The 23,195-nt window shown below is 43.3% G+C and overlaps 5 protein-coding genes and 1 long non-coding RNA gene across 7 annotated transcripts; 4 read left to right on the top strand and 2 right to left on the bottom strand.

Annotated features, from left to right (window-relative positions):
• Window positions 1-322: 322 nt before the first annotated feature.
• Window positions 323-1,237, bottom strand: LOC133393236 (uncharacterized). Its single transcript, XR_009766035.1, has 2 exons — window positions 570-1,237; window positions 323-494 (listed from the first exon to the last, which is right to left on the bottom strand). It is a non-coding gene; the product is annotated as an uncharacterized LOC133393236 (long non-coding RNA).
• Window positions 1,238-9,337: 8,100 nt separating this feature from the next.
• Window positions 9,338-15,728, top strand: LOC1272647 (alpha/beta hydrolase domain-containing protein 17B). 2 transcript variants are annotated; one of them, XR_009766034.1, is made up of 5 exons: window positions 9,338-9,631; window positions 9,694-10,161; window positions 10,415-10,789; window positions 10,867-11,213; window positions 11,294-15,728. XR_009766034.1 is itself a non-coding variant. In XM_061657097.1 (4 exons), exons 2-4 carry the CDS (start codon window positions 9,884-9,886, stop codon window positions 11,081-11,083), a joined length of 870 nt encoding a protein of 289 aa, XP_061513081.1. In that variant the 5' UTR covers window positions 9,338-9,631; window positions 9,694-9,883; the 3' UTR covers window positions 11,084-15,728. The 2 variants fall into 2 exon arrangements, 1 of the variants encoding a protein (XP_061513081.1); XM_061657097.1 differs by having other exon boundaries at window positions 10,867-15,728.
• Window positions 11,216-15,728, top strand: LOC133393130 (uncharacterized). Its single transcript, XM_061656588.1, has 2 exons — window positions 11,216-11,233; window positions 11,374-15,728. The coding sequence occupies exons 1-2, from the start codon at window positions 11,216-11,218 to the stop codon at window positions 13,141-13,143; spliced, it is 1,788 nt and encodes a 595-aa protein (XP_061512572.1). The 3' UTR covers window positions 13,144-15,728.
• A 141-nt stretch (window positions 15,729-15,869) lies between these two features.
• Window positions 15,870-17,786, top strand: LOC4577848 (senecionine N-oxygenase). Its single transcript, XM_559053.4, has 2 exons — window positions 15,870-16,159; window positions 16,248-17,786. The coding sequence occupies exons 1-2, from the start codon at window positions 16,157-16,159 to the stop codon at window positions 17,577-17,579; spliced, it is 1,335 nt and encodes a 444-aa protein (XP_559053.4). The 5' UTR covers window positions 15,870-16,156; the 3' UTR covers window positions 17,580-17,786.
• Window positions 17,722-19,562, bottom strand: LOC1272650 (flavin-containing monooxygenase 3). The gene is made up of 3 exons (XM_311549.5): window positions 19,431-19,562; window positions 18,947-19,342; window positions 17,722-18,880 (listed from the first exon to the last, which is right to left on the bottom strand). The coding sequence occupies exons 1-3, from the start codon at window positions 19,503-19,505 to the stop codon at window positions 17,987-17,989; spliced, it is 1,365 nt and encodes a 454-aa protein (XP_311549.4). The 5' UTR covers window positions 19,506-19,562; the 3' UTR covers window positions 17,722-17,986.
• Window positions 19,439-22,990, top strand: LOC1272649 (senecionine N-oxygenase). Its single transcript, XM_311550.6, has 2 exons — window positions 19,439-21,708; window positions 21,780-22,990. The coding sequence occupies exons 1-2, from the start codon at window positions 21,159-21,161 to the stop codon at window positions 22,481-22,483; spliced, it is 1,254 nt and encodes a 417-aa protein (XP_311550.5). The 5' UTR covers window positions 19,439-21,158; the 3' UTR covers window positions 22,484-22,990.
• Window positions 22,991-23,195: the final 205 nt, after the last annotated feature.

Here is a 23,195-nt window from a genome sequence, read left to right as displayed (position 1 = left end):
CTGAAATCTGTGTCCCTCTTATTTGTGTATGGTGTTCCCATGGTTATTGAATGATGTATGCTCAAATTGGCAATCGTGTTCGCAGTTTCCTATAGCAACAGTTAAGGCTGCATACTAAATGTTAAGGCCGGGCTACACTCTTAAAAATTTTTGCCGAATCTCGGTTAATTTTTGCCGAGATCTGCACAACTGAGATCTCGGCAAAGATCTCGGTTAAATTTCTGTTGCCGACATCTCGGTTAATTTCATTTTGTTTTGACGTTTACGTTTAACCGAGAATTTCGGTTAGAGCAAATCGAGATTTCGGCTAAATATAAAAACATTTTATTTTTATTTTAGTGATTTTATTTGCGTATCAAATGGGGTTTTTTGATGTGATGGAAAGTGTTGGGACAGGCGCCGATTCAACCGCCGGATGGGGTACAGCGTTTGGATGTGGTACCGGTACAGGAAAATGAGCCGGACAAGGAGCGGGCACTGGTACAGGCACGGTTCTGTAAAGCGGGCAGAGTGAAACAAGTCTGAGTGAACCCTTTTTAGATTTCATGTGATCGAGTGTTGATACTTACCTCGTGTAGGTGACCGGAAATGAATCCTGGAAGTTTGAACGGTCTGGCAAAGGTTGAACCAACCGGATTAGCTTCCACATCTGATCCTTGAATAGGGACTGCTCCGAGCGACGCTCTGAAGAGCACCGGTTGCGTGCGCTGATGGAGTTTCCTAGCCCCAATCCCGCTCCATACCTGTGCTCGATCGCACGCTACTGATTCTCGTTTTTTCACGCTGAGAGACTCATTTTCACTTTTTTTTTATTTTTTTTATTTTACATCACAACATCACTCCGAAAGGTGTTCGTTTCATTAGCACGAGATTAACAGAATGGCGAATGACAGATAGAATACCGAGCCTCGGCTAATCCAAGTAGTAAAGCTGAAATCTCGGTTATTTTGACGGATTATCTCAGTGACAGCAGTGTTAACGTATGTGCTCGGCATGTTGTGTTGCCGAGTTTCGGTTCAAATATTTATTTAACTGATATTTCAGTTTTAAATGGTACTGATTTTCGGCTACTGGGTTTTTTCAACTGACATATCAGCAAGAATCGAAAGAGCCGACGGATTTCGGCAGTTTTTTTAACCGAGGTCGTGAAATATTTTTAAGTGTGTACATTGATCGTACTCGCAAGTGTAATTTTTATTTTCACTAGCGCATCTGGCGGCGACCAGCGCAAGCTAGATGTCAGTATAATTTAAGTGTCAAAATTATTCATGCTTGGTGTTACATCAAGTTTTGAACAGGCTTCTTGTATGCCGTTTTAAATGTTGATATACGCCTATAAATTGCAAACAAAGTAGGCCGTTAATTGTTGTTGTTGGACAAATCGTCATTGATACAAAGCGCTGGGCAACATTTTTCCCCATCTTCCAACATCTATCCATCATTGGGTAAAATTATAGCCTCCTCGACCCAAAACGTTTTTTGACAGATAAATTATATCAGCATGTAGCTTCAACCCGCCACCGCTAGATGGCGTACGCGTTCACAAAAATTACACTACGGAGTACGCCCAAGTGCCACAAATCCACTAAACGACCACTAAACGGCTTCTAAACGACTCAAGTTCTCTACCTAAACGGAATATAGAAAGACTTCGTTTAGCAGACGGCAAACGACTCATGCATTCTAAAAATAGCGAAAAAGATGGTGGCGCTCTCTGTTGGTGGGATACCCCAACCAGTTGAGCTTCATCGCTTGGAGGAGAGCTTTCTCATTTCTTCTGTACTGTTGTATGGTTTCGCATTGAAGTTATGCATCGCTAGAACTAGAACGGCGATACGATTGTTTAAATACTAAACTCGAACGGAAACCACCCGCACTGAAGCAAGTGAGATTTGAGTAATGGTCGTTGGTGTTGATACCCACGTATCTGACCACACGACCATTCATATAGATTTTTGCTCAAAAAGTTAGAAGGCTATATAGGTCATGATAAGATGAAACTTGTCGAAACACATCGCGAGAAAAGGATAGCAATATAATGATGAGTTGTAATACGCCATCTATTGATCAAACCAATGAAGCTGTGGAGCTTTCATTTTTTTACTATGGATATTCAATTTTCCAGTCGTTTAAGCTTAATCTGTGGCGCTTGGGCGATCAATGTAGCCCGGCCTTTAGGTCTCTTTCTTGTGTGGATGGACCTTTCATTCACTTTTCACCTCTGTAATTTGAAAACCCCTCTTATTCGACAGTCCCATCGCCTCTCAAATAAGAGAGGGTTCACTGTAGTTTAGATTTGGTTCATAGCGCCCGCTGCGCAAAGCGACGGAAGAAATCAAGGCGTTCAGAGAATTTTATCATGCCTCCCGCTGCGCAAATTCGAGCAGTTTTCTGTGTAGTTTTTGGCGTCGTTTTGTGTCAAAAAATACGCAAAAAAATACGCTAGACTTCAGCCAAAACTACGATAGCCAGCGTATTTATTGCAGTTTTTAGGTGCGGAACGAGCGCCATCTGTTGAAGGAATGGATGAACTATTTCAGACGGTGGAGCAAAAACAACGGCCGAAAAATTCAAAAATATTGGCGCCCATTCCTTCCTCCTCCTCTTCCTCTAACTCCCCTCCCTGCCTTGCCTTATACTTGCGCTTCAGCCCGTGCCTTTCGCCGTCAGCTGATTGTGTGTATGCGTTGGTGTATATGTACATTGCGGTTGTGTATTGTAATTGGTGGGTGTTAGCATTTATTTATTCGTGTGTGACCTTGACGATGGGGGAGAAGCTGGTTCATTTTGGGATTTAAAGTGTTATCGGTGTATTGATGGTTTATTTTATTTCGTGCCGCTGCTGATGAGGCCATTTAATGCCCGTGCCAATCGAGCGTGAAGAAGCCAATTTCAAACAAGCGTACGAGAACGTCTAACACTGGGCCTCATCGCGAACGAAAGTCGATAAAAATTATCCGATCGGTTAAGTTGCTCGAATCCACCGGTGGAATTTATTTTCCACCGGTGGATAATTTTCTCCACCGGTGGATAATTTCTCCACCGGTGGATAACTCTTTCCGATTCGAGTAGCCATTGATTTTGCCTATCTGTCAATCACACTTTTGTTTACATTTAGAGTTGTTGTTTTGCGGAATGAATAAAATAGTAAATTTTGATTATTTACGGACCATCTTGTGAAGAATCCACACCAGAAGTGGCCTTAGACATTACCGACTGTAGGCCTGTTCAAACGATCCGGGAAAAGCGTAAAACGGGTGTTTGCCTCAACAAGTCTAGATGAAATAAAAGCGTATGAACTGGAGGACGAGGTTTGAATCCTTTCTGAGCTTGCCACCTTCACTGACGCTTGTCCTGTGCCATATACCATGTGCGTCCATCAAATCCAGCCACCGCGAACGTTGATTCCGTGAACGTCCTTATTTTACGCCCTCGTGCAAAACTATATTGAAACAACGCGGTACACTTATTCCGTGCAATAAGGAGTGTCCGAAACCGCTCACGGTCTCTCGCCCTCGCCAGTCCATTATCCTGGCCTTAATGACTGACGCCTCCAAGTCATCTGGCCACTTAAATTTAAACCTACTACGCCCTCTCCGCAATTGCGGATTTAACCGTAAGCGGACTGATTGGCCGCAGGAGGCTCCGTGGATATAAAGTCCAGCATATATGGTGTGTACAGTAGTCTCATCGTGGACCTCCATGAACGATAGAGGCTCCATGGACGAAGAGACTCAAAGACTACAGGGGCCCATATATGGGGGATTCCGACCAATACCCCCCACTCCCCCAAGAAAAAAATTAAAGTGTATTTGATTCAAAGCCAAGAGATGAAATCTCCCCCCACCCCCTCTCCCTGCACAACACCTGGGACGATCGTTTCCATGCCTTGAACAAGGATCGTCCACTGAAGACTGGCGAGCTTGATACGACAATGAGTGTGCTTCCACACGTACGATGATGATTGCGTCAGATTTGATAAAAATAAAATAACTACGTTAAAATTGTAATGTATGTGATTCAGAAGAGAAGCTATTCAAGCGTACATATTCGTTTAAATGGATGAACAAAAAAATTCATTGGGTGACACGTTTGTCACGAGGCGTGGAACATAGCGATGTGTGTGTCAATCCGAACACTCCCGGGCTGTACCCTTCCATAAGCGACCCTGAGTTTTTGGGGATGGTCCGGAAGGTACAAGTAGACATAACACCTTCGATAGGTGCAAAACAACGCAAACGATTCCGACCGGAACTCGCCGCTCCAACGGATATGAGTTGCTTATAATTTCTTGTACCTAGTGATAATACTGGTCTTCCCAATCTCGTTGCGTGTCGGAACCGATTCTAACATGCCATAAGGCCATAATATAAGGTTGGATAAAAGAGAAGGATTAGCAGAAAAGGATTTTTTTTGTTTCTTATTTCTTAGCTTGAACTATAAAAACTAGATACCTGTTATAAACCTAAATTTATGTGTTTTGATTTTTTAAAAAAAACAGGTAAATTTATATTTACTAACAAATAATATTTTAGCTAAATCGAGTGATAAAACATCTTAAATAACTCAAACAGCGATAAAAAATCCTTTTTTGCGAGCTGTGAAACATGGTTTTTAATATTATTTAGTTTTTCACTGTTATATCAACTGGGGTGGAGCAGTAGATATGGCTATCCGACTGAAATGGTTTTTTTTATATGAAGTTTTCAACTGCATATCCCACTGCTCGACTTTTTAACCACGTTGCTATGGCGGCAAACACCATTCCACTCCACTGCCAAACCGATCGGTTAGCGAAGATTCTGATTGAGAAAACGCAATTGGATAACATTGGAATTTTGCTAACCGATCGGCTAAATTATCCACTCCGTTATCGACTTTCGTTCGCGATGAGGCCCACTGATCTAATATTTTTAAAAAATCTGAACATGTTTGATGCTTCAACGACCTTCTAAACATCATGTAGCACGGTGTATAGTGGCAATAAAAAATATTTTTTTTTTCAATGTGCCGGAATTTGTCTCGAGTTTTCTGGCCACGACACACGGACACACATACAGCGCGGGGAAAGTGATTGTCCACTCTATCAAGCCGCGATCCCCCTCCCCTCCCGGTGCTTTGGATGAGGATGCGCTACAAGTTAAGCCAGCAATTCTACCGATAAGGTAGCGGAAATCGATCGTGCGTGTACGCGCGTTCGGGTGTGCGTTCTCGCGTACGCGCGTGCATGCGTGCATGCGCGTGTGTGTGTGTGTGCGTGCGGGAACCCCAAAACTGTTTGATTCTGATGCGTGCATTGTCACCGGCTGCGTCTACACACTCCATGCATTCTCAGAAAACGCACTGTACGCCGCCCGGTCGATTACCGCTACCTAGGAGACAATACAACCATTTAATTGGCACCACCATCTTTGCGACCGGTTCTGCTGTTGGGGGTATTAAAAAGACAAACGATCGAAGCAAACGTGCATGTGATATGTTACACATTTCTTTCCAATTCCGCTAGCGGACGCAAGTGGATACAAAACTTGAATTGAATTCATACAAAAGAGAATTCTGGTTTGGTTTATTACGGTGCGCGTATGATACTGCACCTGTCCGTCCAGAATCTGGTGGCTTGTTGGTTTTGAGTCGGTATCATGACGCCGTGCGACCGGCACTACCTTGGAATGGGTTCGGATCGGTAGGTTCATGTTTTGGTCGAGTGCATTCCGTGCATTTGTCGCGTCACAGCGGTAGCCCGGCAGCAACAAAGTCAAGACAAACTCTTACCCGGGTGTGGACTGCTATGCTAAGTTCTTTTTATTATTATTAGCGTAATAGCCAACGCGATCATGCCGGCCTTTTCAGGACTTGAGTACCACGTAGCCGGAGCCGGTGACTAACCCCTTGCTACGGCGGATGGTTCATACGCGAGAACCCACGACGGGCATGCAGATGTGCGGAATGTTGGCAGTGCCGCGGGCCCGCTCCTATCCAGTGTGCAACTTGCATACTGCCACACTGTCTCCTGCCCGGTGCATACGAAGCAGGCAGGGGGAAGGATGCACCTCCACAAAAAAAAAACCGTCATGAACCAGCGGTGGATCTAACGGTAGGCGGACTAGGCGGTCACCGATGATCTCTAGTCTTTGATATGCCGTATGTCTACAAGTATTAGCGACAAAGGCCCCCGGAAAGATGATCGTAGGGATCCCATGACCATCCCCCTCCCTCCCCGCTGGCAATTTACTTATACTGGCAGTATAGTATACTGTTCAATCTTCCAACAGCTGTGTGCCAGTACCCCCTGCTTCCGGTCATGCGCAGCGGGAAAGGAAAGGTACGAATATGGAGGTGGAAGGGAAGGAAGGGAGGGAGGGTGGGAGGGAGGGAGGGAGGGAGGAGGGAGGAGGGAAGGAGGGAAGGAGGGAAGGAGGGAAGGAGGGAAGGAGGGAAGGAGGGAAGGAGGGAAGGAGGGAAGGAGGGAAGGAGGGAAGGAGGGAAGGAGGGAAGGAGGGAAGGAGGGAAGGAGGGAAGGAGGGAAGGAGGGAAGGAGGGAAGGAGGGAAGGAGGGAAGGAGGGAAGGAGGGAAGGAGGGAAGGAGGGAAGGAGGGAAGGAGGGAAGGAGGGAAGGAGGGAAGGAGGGAAGGAGGGAAGGAGGGAAGGAGGGAAGGAGGGAAGGAGGGAAGGAGAGAAGGAGGGAAGGAGGGAAGGAGGGAAGGAGGGAAGGAGGGAAGGAGGGAAGGAGGGAAGGAGGGAGGAGGGAAGGTGCTGCCGGGTCTACCGCTGTGGCGCGACAAATGCACGGAATGCACTCGACCAAAACATGAACCTACCGATCCGAACCCATTCCAAGGCATTGCCAGTCAATCGGCGTCATGATAACTACTCCAAACGAACAAGCCACCAGATTCTGGGCGGACAGGTGCAGCACCATTCGCGCACCGTAATAAATAAATCCAGAATCCTCTTTTGTATGGATTCAATTCAAAATGTTGTTTCCACTTGCGTCCGCTAGCTGCAACATATGTGCAACATAATAAATGTGCAACATATCACACGCACGTTTGCTTTGATCGTGTGTCTTTTTGATACCCCCAACAGCAGAGCCGATCGCAAAGATGCCAATGCCAATGGTTGTGTTGCCTCTCAGGTAGCGAGATCGAAAATGCGTGGTATTTTGTAGCCGCAGCGGATGAAAATGTACGCATCAGAATCAAATAGTTTTGAGGTTTCCAAACGCACGCACTCACACAAACACGCGCGCGCAAACTCACACACAAACACGCACGCACAAACTCACACACACATACACACACACACACACACACACACACACACACACACACACACACACACACACACACACACACACACACACACACACACACACACACACACACACACACACACACACACACACACACACAAATGCGCCCGCGCGCGCACGCGATAAGGCACCTACGAACGCGCGCACGCGAGAACGCACCTATGAAAGCGCGCACGCAAGCACGCACCCCCCACCAAACCCCCCTCCCCTTCCGCTATCATCAGCTATCATATAGCGCATCCTCATCCCTAGCGCCGGGCGGGGTGGGGTATCGCGACATGATAGAGTAAATGGTCACTTTCCCCGCGCTGTGTGCGTGTGTGTGTGTGTGTGTCGAGACACAAAAACTCGAGAAAGATTTCGGCACATTAAAAAAAAATATTTTATAGTCACTATATACTGTGCTTCATGATGCTTTGAAGGTCGTTGAAGCATCCAACATGTTCAAATTAAAAAATATTAGATTAGTGTTAGACGTTCTCCTACGCTTGTTTTAAATAGGCTTCTTCACCCTCAACTGGCAGGGGCATCGAATGGTCTCATCAGCAGCGGCACGAAATAAAATAAACCATCAATACACCGATAACACGATAACACTTTGAATCCCAATCCAGCTTCTCCCACAGCGTCTCAAGGTCACACACAAATTAATAAATGCGAACACCCACCAATAACAATACACAACCGCAATGCGCATATATGAACCAACGCATACACCACTACAACCAATCAGCTGGCGGCGGAAAGCACGGGCAGAAGCGCCGCAAGTACAACAAGTAAGGCAAGGCAGGGTGAGGGAGGGAGAAGAAGCGGACGAAAAAATGGGCGCCAATATTTTTAAACTTTTTGACCGTTTTTTTTGCTCCGCCGCCATAAATAGTTCGTCCATTTCGCCCACAGATGGCGCTAAACTTGCTCGACCCAGCGCAGGAATCGCTGAAGTCCAGCGCGGGGATCGGGCCAAAATCTGCGCTGGCCAGCGCAGATTTTGGTACATTTTCTGCGCTGGAAACTGCTCGAATTTGCGCAGCGGGAACCCATTAATCGAACATGTGAACCCAAGTGCCACAAATCTACTAAACGACCACTAAACACCTTCTAAACGACTCAAGTTCTCTACCTAAACGGAATATAGAAAGACTTCGTTTAGCAGACGGCAAACGACTCATGCATTCTAAAAATATCAAAAAAGCTGGTGGCGCTCTCTGTTGGTGGGATACCCCAACCAGTTGAACTTCATCGCTTGGAGGAGAGCTTTCTCATTTCCTCTGTACTGTTGTATGGTTTCGCATTGAAGTTATGCATCGCTAGAACTAGAACGGCGATACGATTGTTTAAATACTAAACTCCAACGGAAATCACCAGCACTGAAAAGCAAGTGAAATTAGAGTAATGGTCGTTGGTGTTGATACCCACGTATCTGACCACACGACCATTCATATAGATTTTTGCTCAGAAAGTTAGAAGGCTATATAGGTCATGATAAGATGAAACTTGTCGAAACACATTGCAAGAAAAGGATAGCAATATAATGATGAGTTGTAATACGCCATCTATTGATCAAACCAATGAAGCTGTGGAGCTTTCATTTTTTTCTATGGATATTCAATTTTCCAGTCGTTTAAGCTTAATCTGTGGCGCTTGGGAAGTCCTATACATTTTTCATGTTCGATGTCGTGTTCTATTGCTGCTAGAGCGCCGGGTTACATTATCTGTCAAATTGCATATAAAATTTTATCAGCGCGTTCGAGTTCATGAAGTGCAGACACGGGCCTTAGTTGTCTCTGTTGAAGTTCTGGTTCTGGTTGCTAGTGATTTCCATATAGAGTTTAATACATTAAGTGATTTGGGAAATGGTAATATGACTTTTTGGTCAGTATTACGAAAAAATTTTCGGTAGGATAAATGAAAAATCGGTAGTTTTAGGGGGCTCATCTGTGAATCGGTAGGCATATCAAAAATCGGTAGGAATACAGATAAATCGGTATTTCTGGTCACTCTGGTCATGTGTCAAAGACGACAAGAAAAAAAAAAATAATTGGATAAAAAACAAAAGAAGTTTTGATTGCTCGTCCGTATCATTTTCGCTTTACATCGGTCGATCGGTGTTCAACTGTGTTGGGTGAAAAAAATAAATAACAAAAACAATTAAAACTTCTTTCGATGTTCCACATTTGTAAACAGTTGTTCTGACGCGAGACAAACATATCTTAAACTACATCCGTTGTGTGTTTCTTTTCGTATTTAACAAGTGTGATTTGAGAAATAGTTCATGGGTCCATACCCTCTTCAATAATCTCCCCCACCATTAGTGTTGTTGTGAGTGAGAAAATTGGGCGAGACGCAACATTTGAAGAGAGCTAATTATCCTTCTCCGCCAGGCCTACGACTAACCATCCAAACGTAATAAACACAAACGCCAAACTGGAACGGGATAGGAAAGCTAAAGTTAACAAAAGTTCCTCTACCTCAACAAGAGTCGAGCGGGGCAGATCGGCAGTGTTGGAGGCGTCGACGACGACGACGACGGAAGAAGCGGATACAAACGCTACGAGCGTCGACAAAAAAAAGATGAACGGGTTAAGTTTCAGTGAACTTTGTTGTTTGTTTTGCTGCCCTCCGTGTCCAGGACGCATTGCATCGAAGCTGGCCTTCTTACCGCCAGAAGCTAGCTACGATCTGAAACCGGAAGCGGATAATACTAACAGCAAGTTTACCCTGACGCTACATGATAAGGCCGACTGGCAGTATACCGATCGTGAAAAAGAATGCTTCGAAGTGTTTTACGCACGATCTGCTCGCGGGAACAGAATCGCATGTTTATTCGTCAAATGTAGCGCTAACGCACGGTACGTAAAAATATCAATTCCGACATTCGTATGCACGAGATCTCTATGGATATGGTTAATGAAATGTGGAATAATAGCTATCACCAAACAATACATTAATGTTTCATTTCTGTAACATAACATTTCTCTCGATTGAGGATTATACAATTCAATTAAAGAAAGTATCATGACCATGATTGCATCGTCACTGTTTACTTATTCCATACTTGCCATACTTCATTCCTGAGATTGAAACACTTTATCTTTATTTTAGATTTACACTGCTCTTTTCCCACGGCAATGCGGTAGATCTTGGGCAAATGACTACGTTTTTCATCGGATTAGGTCAACGGATTAATTGTAACATTTTTAGCTACGATTATTCCGGCTATGGTCAAAGCTCCGGAAAACCGACGGAGAAGAATCTTTACGCAGATATCGATGCAGCGTGGCACGCTCTACGAACACGGTATGGCATCAGTCCTGAAAATATAATTCTTTACGGACAAAGCATAGGCACGGTTCCCACGGTAGATTTAGCCAGTCGCTATGAGGTTGGTGCGGTCATTTTGCATTCCCCTCTGATGTCAGGTATGCGAGTAGCCTTTCCAGCTACAAAACGTACGTGGTTTTTCGATGCATTTCCCAGGTATGGTTTGCTGTAATGTACCTACAGTAAATGTTCACGGACATTAATGAGCTTATTATGCATTTCCTTTCTTCTAGCATTGATAAAGTGCCGAAAGTAACATCACCCGTTCTGGTAATACATGGTACCGAAGATGAGGTGATCGATTTTTCCCACGGTATGACCATTTACGAAAAGTGTCCCCGAGCAGTGGAACCATTATGGGTGGAAGGGGCCGGTCACAATGACGTGGAAATGTACAGCCAATATTTGGAACGGCTAAAACAGTTTGTGTCCGTTGAGCTGGTCAACTGACAAAAGCTGAACAAACGCACCAGCGGCAATAGCAGTGGAAAGCGAACCAAAGGTGATGGTGACGGCCGAAAGGTGGCAGAAAACGATGACGATGATAATGAGGAAGACGAAGAAGAGGATTTAAATACGGGTATGTTGTTGCTCATGATTGTAAGTGGTGTTTTGTTAAATGTTTTATATCGTTATTCGTTCTTCATTGATCCATAACAGATGATGAAATATTGAATGCATCAATTACATTAAGTTCAAACTCTACTAATGATGCATCCGCGATCGAAAAGCTTCTCTAGCATCAGGAGCCTGGCGGGGAGAGCGAATTTAATTTTGCTTCCTCCGCCCCGACAGCCTCTAGCGTTAGTCTACCAGTCACTCGTTCCGACGGGGATGGCAGAGATACGGTTGAGGATCAGCTGCCCCAAAAACCGCCGACGCCGTCTGTTTCTGCTCACGATCAACAAAAGGCAAGCCAACCACAAAATGGTGCTGCGAATGAACATGTAGTAGGAAATACGAAAGCGACCGTGCACATCAATGGTGTGGCGGTGGATCACTTTCATCAGAACTCCGATGTAGATGAGGATCGACGGTCTCTGTGTCAGAATAGTGATGTACATGGTTTCATTTCGTACTCATCCGACAGCAGCATGATCGAGTTAAATCTAAAGTTCCGCAAGTGTGCTTGCAATGAAAACATTATCAACACCTCCAAAGAAAACCTGCAACAGATGCAACGAACCAGTCCAACAGGAGCGGCAGCACCAACTGATGGCTATGACGTTGTCAATGCTGCCATTGCTGGTACGGAGAGCAGTATGGTCGGGAAGGAAGGTAAAAGCAAAAAAATATTAGCATTAAACAAGGACAATTTGAATAGATTAGTGCGCAAACTGAACGACACTACGAATAGCTCATCCTCATCTTGTACAAAGTGTAGATTATCATTAGACGTCAAGAACATTTTAAACGGAATAGGTAACGTAAAGGCAAAACACGCCACAGCAGACGCCGTTGGGAGTGACAGTGTCGGTCGGTCCCCTGGTGGAGATGATTCTAACTCCCGCCGTGCTGCGCTTCCACTAACCATCGACGATTCAATGCTCGGACTGCGTGCAGACGACTCACTGCTAGGAAGCTCAGCTTCCCCGCTACCCTCGCCACTACCTTCGCCTAATTCGCCGTTACCGATCATCGGTCCGCTTGAGCGACGTCATAGCGAAACGGTCGAACGGCGATCAATTGGCATACAGCATGCATCGAAACAATATCGTAAAAAACCGCCATTATTGCGAACACATGGCCGCAGCATAGCACAAGCAGAGGAAATTATAATCATTTCCGATGAATTCAGACGACAATCGTTGCGCGATCAGCAAACCATACGGGTACAGAAGAGTCCGAAAACAATTTCCAAATCGATGGAAAGCATAGACAAGCGAAATTCTATGTCACTATCCCTTCGGCCGGTGACAATCAGAAGCTTTCAACTGCCCAACACTGTGCATGGGATAGATCCAGCCGATGAGATGCTAACGATAGTGGTCAATGCTGCCGAGACAACGGGCGCCAACGATACAAAAACAATCTCAAAATCAGTTGATGATATGGCACTCGGCGGAGGACAGGGAGTAGAAGACTCCGCTCAACCGAAAGCATCTGAACCTGCCGGAGATGACGTCGAGTTAATCTTCATTTCGGATGAGTTTGTCAAACGGAAATCAAAGTCAAGCTCGGATGTTATCATCGTGGAAAATGCTGCTGGTCGCAGGAGGGAAAGCAGCAGGCGTAAAAAACCCATCAAAACCTTGTCGGTTGCTGGCGTCGAAGGCAGCAACGCGGAAAAGAAAAGACTTTCCTCCAACACGGCCCGAGCCTCTAGCACTGAAGGACGGATTGTGAAATCCGCAACCATACCGGTAGCCGCGTCTAAAGTGAAAAACGTCCGTCGCAAAACAACTATATCCAACTCGAATAGTTTCCTTACTTATGAGGAGCCTTTCTCTCCAGAGACGCTTGAAAGTAAAGACATTGGTCAACTATTTGCAGATGCATCGGTCGAGTAATCTTAAAGAAACATGAATGATTGTAATAGAGTAGAGCCTGCAAATTTAGTGCAACAAACGAATCCTCACTAGTTATACTTCTTGAAGTTAGCATGCGTATGTATGTTTGCAGATTACTGGTGAAGGATGTTGTTAAACATGTCTGTGAATCTTCCATTAATTATGATGTATCCTTTGTTATCGCACAAATTTAAATGGTAGAAAAAAAGCAATTATAATGATTGTTATTTAATTGCGTTTAGCCAGTCGAATAGACTATGCTCATTGCTTACAGATTAGTATTACTTACACTTTCCTATAGTTTATCTCAATGCTTCCCGGAATAGAGCCTTTCCATTTGGTGTTCGTTTGTTGCAATGTTGTTTTGAAGCAAGTATAGATTAACTCCCTCAGACAACGTTTCTAAAACGCTTTATTGATTTTACTGCAGTGCAATTTGTGGGTTCGTATATGTTGAGCGCATTGTATCATTTATTACTCAGTTCACCCAATCGTATTCCAAAGGGACTGATGATATCGACTGATAAATGCATGTAAAAATACTAAGTATAAATCATCCTGTATGAAGAGTAGTAAACAAATCCGATAAAACAAAACATTCGAAAAATATGTAAAAAAAAGTAACACAGCAATAGGTGGAAAGTTCTCACAACGCCATCATCGTACAAGAGTAGTATACAAAAAACAAAAAAAAAAAATACCAAACACAAAACAATCACACACGCACATACGCAGCCTAAAACAACGTATAAATTAAAATGACTGTAGAAATTGGATCTGTGAGCACTTTAAATTAGTCTGACGCTCATATTGTTTTACAAGACCCCTTTTTTCAGATTTGATATCAATGTTAAGCACCGATAAAGCCGTCCTTCCATTTTTGAGTTCTATTTGTTGTTTGTTGTGCAGGCATGTTTGTTACTATGTCTGACACACGAATGCAGGTTTAGTTGTGCAACTATCACTGTCAGAACGTACAATTCAAGTTAAAGTGGAGAAATTGAACATTTGTACAAACAAATCCTTTGCAAATCGCTATTAATCCTGATCGCTCAAGCACACGTACACTGCAAGTAGTCAAAAGTTCGAAACATAACGACAAAAGTATAATGATAACTCATTTCGAATTTGTATTTTTTAAATTTAAGTGCATTATTTAGGTTTACATAACTTCTGTGTCTCGTGCAATGATATGCAAGTGTTATTTATAACACTGAAGCATTACGTTTATAAAGCAAACAATTTCTCGGTAAACTGAAGCGGCGATACACACGTTATCTGTAGCATCTTTTTGAGATAACCTATGCGTTTAACAGCTAAAATGAACCCATTTTGCATGGTAGCAGACGTATTACGAAATCTTCCATTCCCCCCGAAAAACTTCCACTTCTAGCCAGTTCTACATCGAACCAGAACAAGAATTGGCCAGAAAAGCAACAATGCGTAAATTTGATAAGAATACATACGCAAATGAGGAAACATTTGCAATGAAAGTACTCTACACCATCAAAAACTTCTTAGATATGAATATATAAGCATGTACACTACTGAGATTAAGTGGTTTATCTTCATGCAACGTTTAAGCCAATGGCGAGCCAGCCACCAAAGACTCCTAAAGACACAAATAATAAGAAAAAAGCTCCCAACGTTTCGTTTCTTCTGTAAACTATTCGGCTCTCGTGTGATAAGTGATGTAGATTTTGGATCGTTTGTAAGAAAACCTTGATACGATTGTATGTTGTGACTAAATAGCCGTGTTAGCTTGAAACAAACAAGCTAGTGTTTTTTTTATTGTGGAGAATTTTTAAATTTTTGATCAGTGTTTTAAAGACTTTATCTTATGAGCGAAACGTACCCCATACATGTATTTCAGGTGTTGTAAAATTCTAATTAGAGAGATGAAGGGTTACAGTTGTTGGAGAACAAATGAAGACAAACAGTACATAGACTCATCATATTATCCTTATAAAATATATACATTTTCTTGTTCATGGTGTGTTTCAGTTTTACAAATATCCATTAGCTAAAAATTATGAAAAACAGCTCTAGATGAGTGCGCAACAGAAGCTCAATACAGTAGGTAAATAAAGTAATTCAATGAGAAAGAATACGACACATGTTAACAGAAAACAAAACGAACATGCTTTCACATCCACCGACAGGACGTTCAAATAATGAATCCAACTTTTGGACTAGCTCTGGTGGGTCTGCCTGCCATATGAATCAAAGAGAAGTTAAATCTTGGCGTAAAATGCGCGTAATTAATTCCCAAACATGATGTAGTGAAATTTTGGAAGTGAGGTATAAAGTATGTAAAGAAGTTTCACACAATTTCACACAAGGCACAGCAATCCGCATGGTTTAATCCGACGAATGTACAGTTTTCAATCCGAAGCGTGCACTCAATTGATTTTCTTGTAGTGAGAAACGATTGTTTAATCATAAGAACACACTGTTAACAACCTAAGACCAACGCATCCAGCATTCGTCCAACATAGAAAGAATAATTATATTCTCTTGAACATGGCAATCTCGTGCACACAATATGGAATCACAGTGAAATCAAATTGTTATAATCAATCCAATGAGTATTGTTTTTTTTTTTTCATTTACATAGCAGATCAGATCAAATATCCGAACAGAGCGTATGAAAATTGCATCTATATGTTTAAACCAACGTACCACACGTATTAAGTGAGATCAGCATGAATGCATTAAACTTGTCTATTTTATCGGTATATTTTATAAAATATATCTTTTGGCTACATTTGGCCAATGCTATTACTTTGTCCCATAGTGAAAATCTAGAAAAGAGATTGTGTTCTCAAATCAGCTGTTTCGTCGTCTTGCTTGCCGCTGTGTCAAAATGTGCCAGTCTGCGCTCTTTCATATGTTAGTGATAGTGATAACTCTGTCGTAGCAAAGACCTGCACGCAATATACACCCATAATTAACGAGTGTCCGTTTGTTAAAACGAATCTCAAATATAGCTTTTTATTGTATTATTATAAAAATGGTAAGTTCCTACTTGTGGTCAAATTTGTATGCGATAAGATTAATTATTTTCCTTTCTTGTCTATGCTATCTCACTGATACGATGTCAGACAGGGCAGCCGAAACGCTACTGTGTGATAGGCGCTGGAAGTTCTGGTATATGTTCGGCTAAAACGATTCTGGATGCTGGTGGCAACGTAACAATATATGAACGAACGGATCAAATCGGTGGCACCTGGGTGTACACAGATGAAGTGGGCAACGATCGCTATGGTTTACCAGTACATACCAGTATGTACGAAGGGCTGAAGACAAACCTTCCGAAAGAAATTATGGGCTTTCCAGGCTATGAGATGCCGGCACAGCCCGCCTCATACGTGCCCTGGCACGAGGTGCTACAATTCATTCGAGATTATTCCGCGCATTACGATGTTACCAGAAGGATCGCGTTTGAACATTTGGTCGAAGAGGTGAGACCTGCTTCGGATGGAACCGACGGATGGAGTGTCACCGTACGACAGCTGGCTAGTGGATTGAGAACAACTGAAAGGTTTGATTTCGTGCTGGTATGCAATGGACACTACCATACACCTGTCATTCCGACGTATCCCGGTGGCGAATGTTTCCTTGGCAAGCAACTACACAGTCATGACTATCGCAAATCAGACATTTTCAGAGACCAGCTCGTACTTGTGATCGGTGCTGGGCCAAGTGGAACAGATCTAACGCTTGAAGCAGCGAAGATGGCAAAAACCGTATACTTTAGCCACCACGTACCGGAAAAGCTGAAGCAACTAACTTTTCCTCCCAACGTGCTACAAGTACCGGACGTGCTACGTATCTTGCCAGAGTGTGTGGAATTCGTGGATGGATCTCAACATCCCGTATCGGTCATCTTCTACTGTACAGGCTACCGGTACAGCTTTCCCTTCCTGCATCCTGACTGTGGCGTGCAGGTGGACGATAATTGGGTGCGACCGCTCTACAAACACGTTTTAAACATAAATCATCCCACGATGGCTTTCATTGGGTTACCTTTTTACGTCTGTGCCACGCTCATGTTCGAGCTGCAAGCAAGATTCTGTGTTACGTTTTACGGTGGCCGTCTGTCTATGCCGGACAGGGCCGACATGGTGTCCGACCATGATCGTGAAATGAACGGCCGATGGAGTAAAGGGTTGAAAAAACGGCAGGCACACATGATGGGAGCAGAATATCAAGGGGAGTATTATCAATCCTTAGCGCACCGAGCGCAAATCGAACCCATACCGAAGGTCATGACGGATATGCACATTGATAGTGGAAGGCGAAAGAAAGAAGATTTACAAAACTATCGAAATGATGTGTACCGCATAGTGGATGAAAATACGTTTGTCAAGTATGATATTTCGGAAGTTGTATGTGCATCAAACGAGTTAACTGTAGAGAGCCACAGTAGCTAACCGAAACCCAGCGGCGCAACCATGGCGCAACCATCCGCGGTTCATATAATTTGCGCGGATGGTTGCGGATGGTGAGGTGTGTAGTAATGCACACACATATATACATATAGAGATAAGAAATTATGAAACGATTTACGCACAATTCAATTGTAGATGCATTTATATTTTTGGATGTTTCCAATAAAACGTATACTTTTTGATAATATCTAGTAAAGCGTTTCGTAATACATCAAGAACCATGTTCGTATTATTGACTCATACATGTTTAATTGTGCGTTGCTCAACGGGATAGTTTATCGAAAATCAATTTCTAAATTTGGAATACATCGACTGAATGTTGAATGCTCTGAAAGAACAGTACGACGGTCATCGCTCTGAACCATTAAATCTCGATCATCGTTGCGATTTTAGCTCATCGTCGGTGTGGGTGGTATTTGAACCTTAATAAAATGTTCATCGTCAACGATACGATATTCAAAATTACGAAAATTAACATCCTCCTTTTTACTGTTGATGCAATCGGCGTGCATTTTCGCGAGCACGGGCTTGAGTGTTTCTATCTCGGCAATTCGCGCAATATCGTCATAGTACCGTTGCTGTAAATCTCCAGCTAACATGTGAGATAGCTTCCCACTTAAACCGCGCTCCTTTCGCTCCTGCTGATCTTTCTGCCACCACTCTAGCATTTGTTGCTTGCCCGGCAACTGTTTTTGACCGGTAAAGAATTTCAGGCAAAATCTTGCTTGCAGATCCATCATAAGCATAAGACAGGCGTTGAAAGGCAGCCCGATAAAGGCCATAGTCGGTTGGTTGATGTTGATGCAGTGATAATACAAGGGACTGATGGTGTTGTTTTCTAAAGACACGCCACAGTCCACTGAGAGAAACGGTGTCGAGTAGCGATAACCCGTGCAGTAGATAATGGTGTCGAATTCTTCCCGTGTGCCATCCACAAATTCTGCACCAGTTTGCGTTAGGCGCAACACTTCCGGCTTCTGTACCACTCGATCGCCGGTATGAACGGGATCATTACACCGATGACTCAGCACAACCTTATCGGCATGTAGAGCAATGGCCGGTGCTATATCCATTCCACTGTGTCCTCCACCAACAACAAGCACACGCTGATCACGATAGTTTTCTTCACGGCGATAATCTTTGCTGTGCAGCTGCTGGCCTCGGAATATGTTCCGTCCCGGGAAAGATGGAATTATTCGTGAACTGTAATGACCATTGCATACCAGTACGAAATCGAACTGATGCATGGCATATCGATTGGCGGCTACATCTTTCACCAGTACCTGCAATGTGAGTAAAATTTAATATAGCTCCATCAACGCGATCGCCTTTTGGCATATCATACTCACGTCCCAGCGATCGGTACTGAAATTTCGGGTCACTCGAACAACCTCGCGTTCAAATTGAATCACCTTCTTCAATTGAAACTTGTCGACGTACCCTTCCAGTTGCTTTATCACATCGCTAATCGTCACGAATGTAGGCGCTTGTTCGTCGATGGGATAGTCCGGATATCCCATGCCCTGTTTGACGAGGTTTGTGCGAAGGTTCGCGTACATGCATGTAATATCCAAGCCATTTGAATCTTTTCCAGTGTCATCAGTGTAAGCCCACAAGCCTCCAATTTGCTTAGATTGTTCAAACACTGTCACAGTAGCATGGCTATCGAGTGCTAGCGCCTGTTTGGCGGTGCATAGACCGGAAGGTCCAGCTCCGATAATACAATAGGTAGCAGCAGCAGGTGCCTAAAATTGTTGTACGATTTCAATGTTAGTGTTCAATGTTCAATGTTAGTAATTTTTCTTTGTGATTATTGCGAATAAAATGCCTTACCATTGGAAGCGGGGAACGATTCAACGAGCGTGCGTAACGGACCGTATCTGAGATGATACTGGCATACAGTTTCATGGCATGATAAGAGAACCCTATTCGATGCACGGGGCAGAATAGGTGTAATACGTGGGATTTCCATTGTATTCTTTAAGGAACAGTACATAAAAAATATTGTTTTTTTTTAACAATCTTATCACTTCTACTTGGCGTAAAGCGAACATACCGGTCTATGCAGATTCTTGAGACATTATTCAGTACCACGCAGCTGGATAGTCAGTTCTCGCTACGGGGGGGGGAGGACGGTCCGTATGAGGCTTGAACCAATGACGAGCATGCTATCAAGTGGGACCGCCCGTGTGATAATCTTATCACTTACCAAATGCAATTAAACAAATATGTTTGGAGGCATCATACAAAAAAAAAATAACTTTTAGGCATGTGGACGACACATCACAGTGCATGCCAATTATTAACGCATTTTGGGATTATCTATAAATTACGACACGCAAAAATGTTCCACTGCGTACTGTAACAAAATGTAGTGCTGGAACAATCCACCTTATATTATGTAAGAAACGGTTTTGTTTAAACAATGCTACAATAATTATGTGAAAAGTAGAGTTTTAAATGTAATATACGGTGGGACGCCGTTTATCCGGGTACCTTTTAGCCGGCTGTCGGTATAGCCGTGTTGTTTAGAAATGACAGTTCAATACAGAGAGCCGTGCTGAGGAGAATATTAAAAAATGAACCATTATCATAGTTTTTTTCTTCTTTGCATCGTAAAAGTGTTTCAAATTTTATGGATGACTCCCGCTGGGGACTGGCCCTAACGGCTAATCAGTTGAGTTGTTTCGCTGGTCTAGCGGTAAACAGGCTTGATCTGATACGATCAGACGACAATAAGTTCAACATAATCAGCAGCAAACAGTATCTTCTTCTTCTTCTTTTAGCACAACAACCGTTGTCTGTCAAGGCCTGCCTGTACCACTTGTAGGCTTGGCTTTCAGTGACTTATTGATTTCCCCCCATAGCAGGATAGTTAGTCCTACGGCGGCATGGGCCATTCGCGGCTTGATCCCATGAAGGGCATGTTGTTAACTCGTACGAGTTGACGACTGTACAACGAGACCGGCTTAAACAGATAACCACATTAACTATAGCACATATCGTGTGAATGCTGTTCCTGTTATAATTGCAATTTTAAAAAATTTCTTAGTTCAAATTAATTCATTTATTTGGGAAGTAAAAGATACCCTAGCATTTGGTACAGGGTTTTTTTGCTGTAGCAGCAACAGGAACAAAATGTGTTCTTTATATGTTTTTACCAGAGCAAAAAAAAAAGTATAATTATTCTAATGCGGTCATTAGCCTATTGGCCTTACCCTTTGCACGACACCCCACCCGTGATGTTATGCTTTGGCCGACTTAGTGAGAGACAACAGCTAGCTTGGCGGTATCAACGGACGACGCCGTCTCCCGTTATTATCTGATCGTGTTGAAGCTGACGCCTGCATCCACCGATGATGTATTGCATACGACCGTGAGAGAACGCTTGTCCGTGGGCAGTAGGGCGCGATTGAATGATGCGTTATAAATGTGTTGAACAAGCTGAACGCAGTCCCAGTCATCTGTAGCGTTGTCGTGTTGCGTGCGTTAAGTGATAGAATTCTGGGTGTACGTTTGAATTTAGTTTCGCCGTCCATAACCAGTAAGAAACAAGTGAACATGAGCTACTGCATCATAGGCGCCGGCATGGCAGGATTGGCTGCCGCACGACGTGTGCTCGAGATCGGAGCACAGGTTACAATTTTTGAGCGAATGGATCAGCTTGGTGGAACATGGATCTACACCGATGAAGTTGGTGTCGATCGTTACGGGCTTCCTGTGCATACCAGTATGTACCGTGGATTGCGTACGAACTTGCCCAAGGAGGTAATGGGATATCCGGACTTCCCAATACCGGCACAACGCGATTCGTACATTGTTTCGGATGATATTTTGTCATTTTTACGCCTGTACGCCGATCGGTATCATATCAAAGACTGTATCAAGTTCGAGCATCATGTCGTGCAAGTCCATCCCACGGACGGTGAACGCTGGATTGTTGAAGTAGAGAATCTAGCAGATCATCAAAAGGAGCAGCATGTTTTTGATTACCTGTTTATCTGTAACGGTCATTATCACACTCCGAACGTACCGACAGTGAACGGAAGCGAAATTTTCCAGGGACAGCAACTGCACAGCCACGATTATCGTTGTACTGAACATTACAAAGGTAAAACAGTTTCCATCTAATGCTCCTTCTTTGTGCGCATTCTAAATACAGCGTTTTCTATCACGTTATAGACAAAGCGGTGCTCGTTATGGGCGCAGGTCCTTCCGGTATGGATATAGCACTAGAACTGGCAAAAACAGCGCGCCGTGTAACGATCAGTCACCACATGGAGCGACTGACCTTCCCTTTCCCTTCCAACTTGTCCCAACAGTCAGACGTTTCCATGCTTACGGAAACCGGAGCAAAGTTCACGAACGGAAGTGAGGAGTCATTCGACGTAGTTCTATACTGCACAGGTTTCCGATATAACTTTCCCTTCCTTGGTGCGGATTGTGGCATCGAAGTGCAAGATAACCACGTACAGCCGCTGTACAAACATTGCATCAACATTAACCACCCAACGATGGCGTTCATCGGACTACCGTTCTACGTGTGTGCGGCACAAATGATGGATCTTCAGGTTCGATTTTGTCTGGCATACTTGACGGGTAGACAGCATCTACCACCAGCGCACGAGATGCTGGAAGATGCGGCGCAAGAATTTGAGGATCGTTTACAGCGCGGATATAAGAAAAGACACGCACACATGATGGGACCGGAGCAGGGCCGGTATTATGACGATCTTGCAAAGACGGCCCAAATTGAAACCATTCCCCTGGTAATGACCAAACTGCACAACGAAAGCAGTCAACGGTTTGTAGACGATTTAATACACTTCCGCGAGGACGTATTTAGAATCGTAGATGACGAATATTTCGAATATGTAAAGGAATAATTGCTCAACAGGTCGATGCATTTTATCTTGTGTCAAGCAGGAACAGGCTAACATATAAAATGATAGATATTTTTCTATAACGCAGAGTAAATCGCAAACCGTTTGCTCTTAAATCATTAACGTTCATTTGCGCATGTGAAGCCGGAAGTTTACTCACAGTCACGCTCTTTGGTTTCCATTTCTGTCCGTTACGTTAAAATCAATAAAAAAGACAGAAACACTTTTGTTTACGTAAATGTTCGACAAGCGTTTATATAAAAAAAAAACATGCAAACAAACATTTTCTCCGCCTTGCTTTATCACGAACGAAAACTGATTAAAAACAAATTCACGCAGGGAAGAAGAGTGAGCAAACAAAGCAAAATTATTAACGTCAATTAATATATAAATACGAATATGAAATATCCATTAATATAAACGTAAATATAAATGTAAATATAAATATGATATGTAAATTAACGTTAAAATGAATAACAAAAGGCAAATAAACTTTTGTATTTACGTAAATTCTCTTCTAGTGTTTGTATGAAAATTAAAAAAATAATAAAACATTTTCTCCGCCTTGCTTTATCACGAGCGAAAACTGATTAAAATCAAATTGACGCAGGGGAGTAGAGTGAGCAAACATAGCAGTAAACAATGCATTCACGTGTAACTAACCGCGTTCGTTGCAAGTGGTAGAATTTTCTAGATTTTACATCTGCCTATGATT

Source organism: Anopheles gambiae, chromosome 3 (genome assembly GCF_943734735.2).
Source record: "Anopheles gambiae chromosome 3, idAnoGambNW_F1_1, whole genome shotgun sequence".
Taxonomy (NCBI): Eukaryota; Metazoa; Arthropoda; class Insecta; order Diptera; family Culicidae; genus Anopheles; species Anopheles gambiae.
This window is presented reverse-complemented; position numbering and strand designations above follow the sequence as displayed.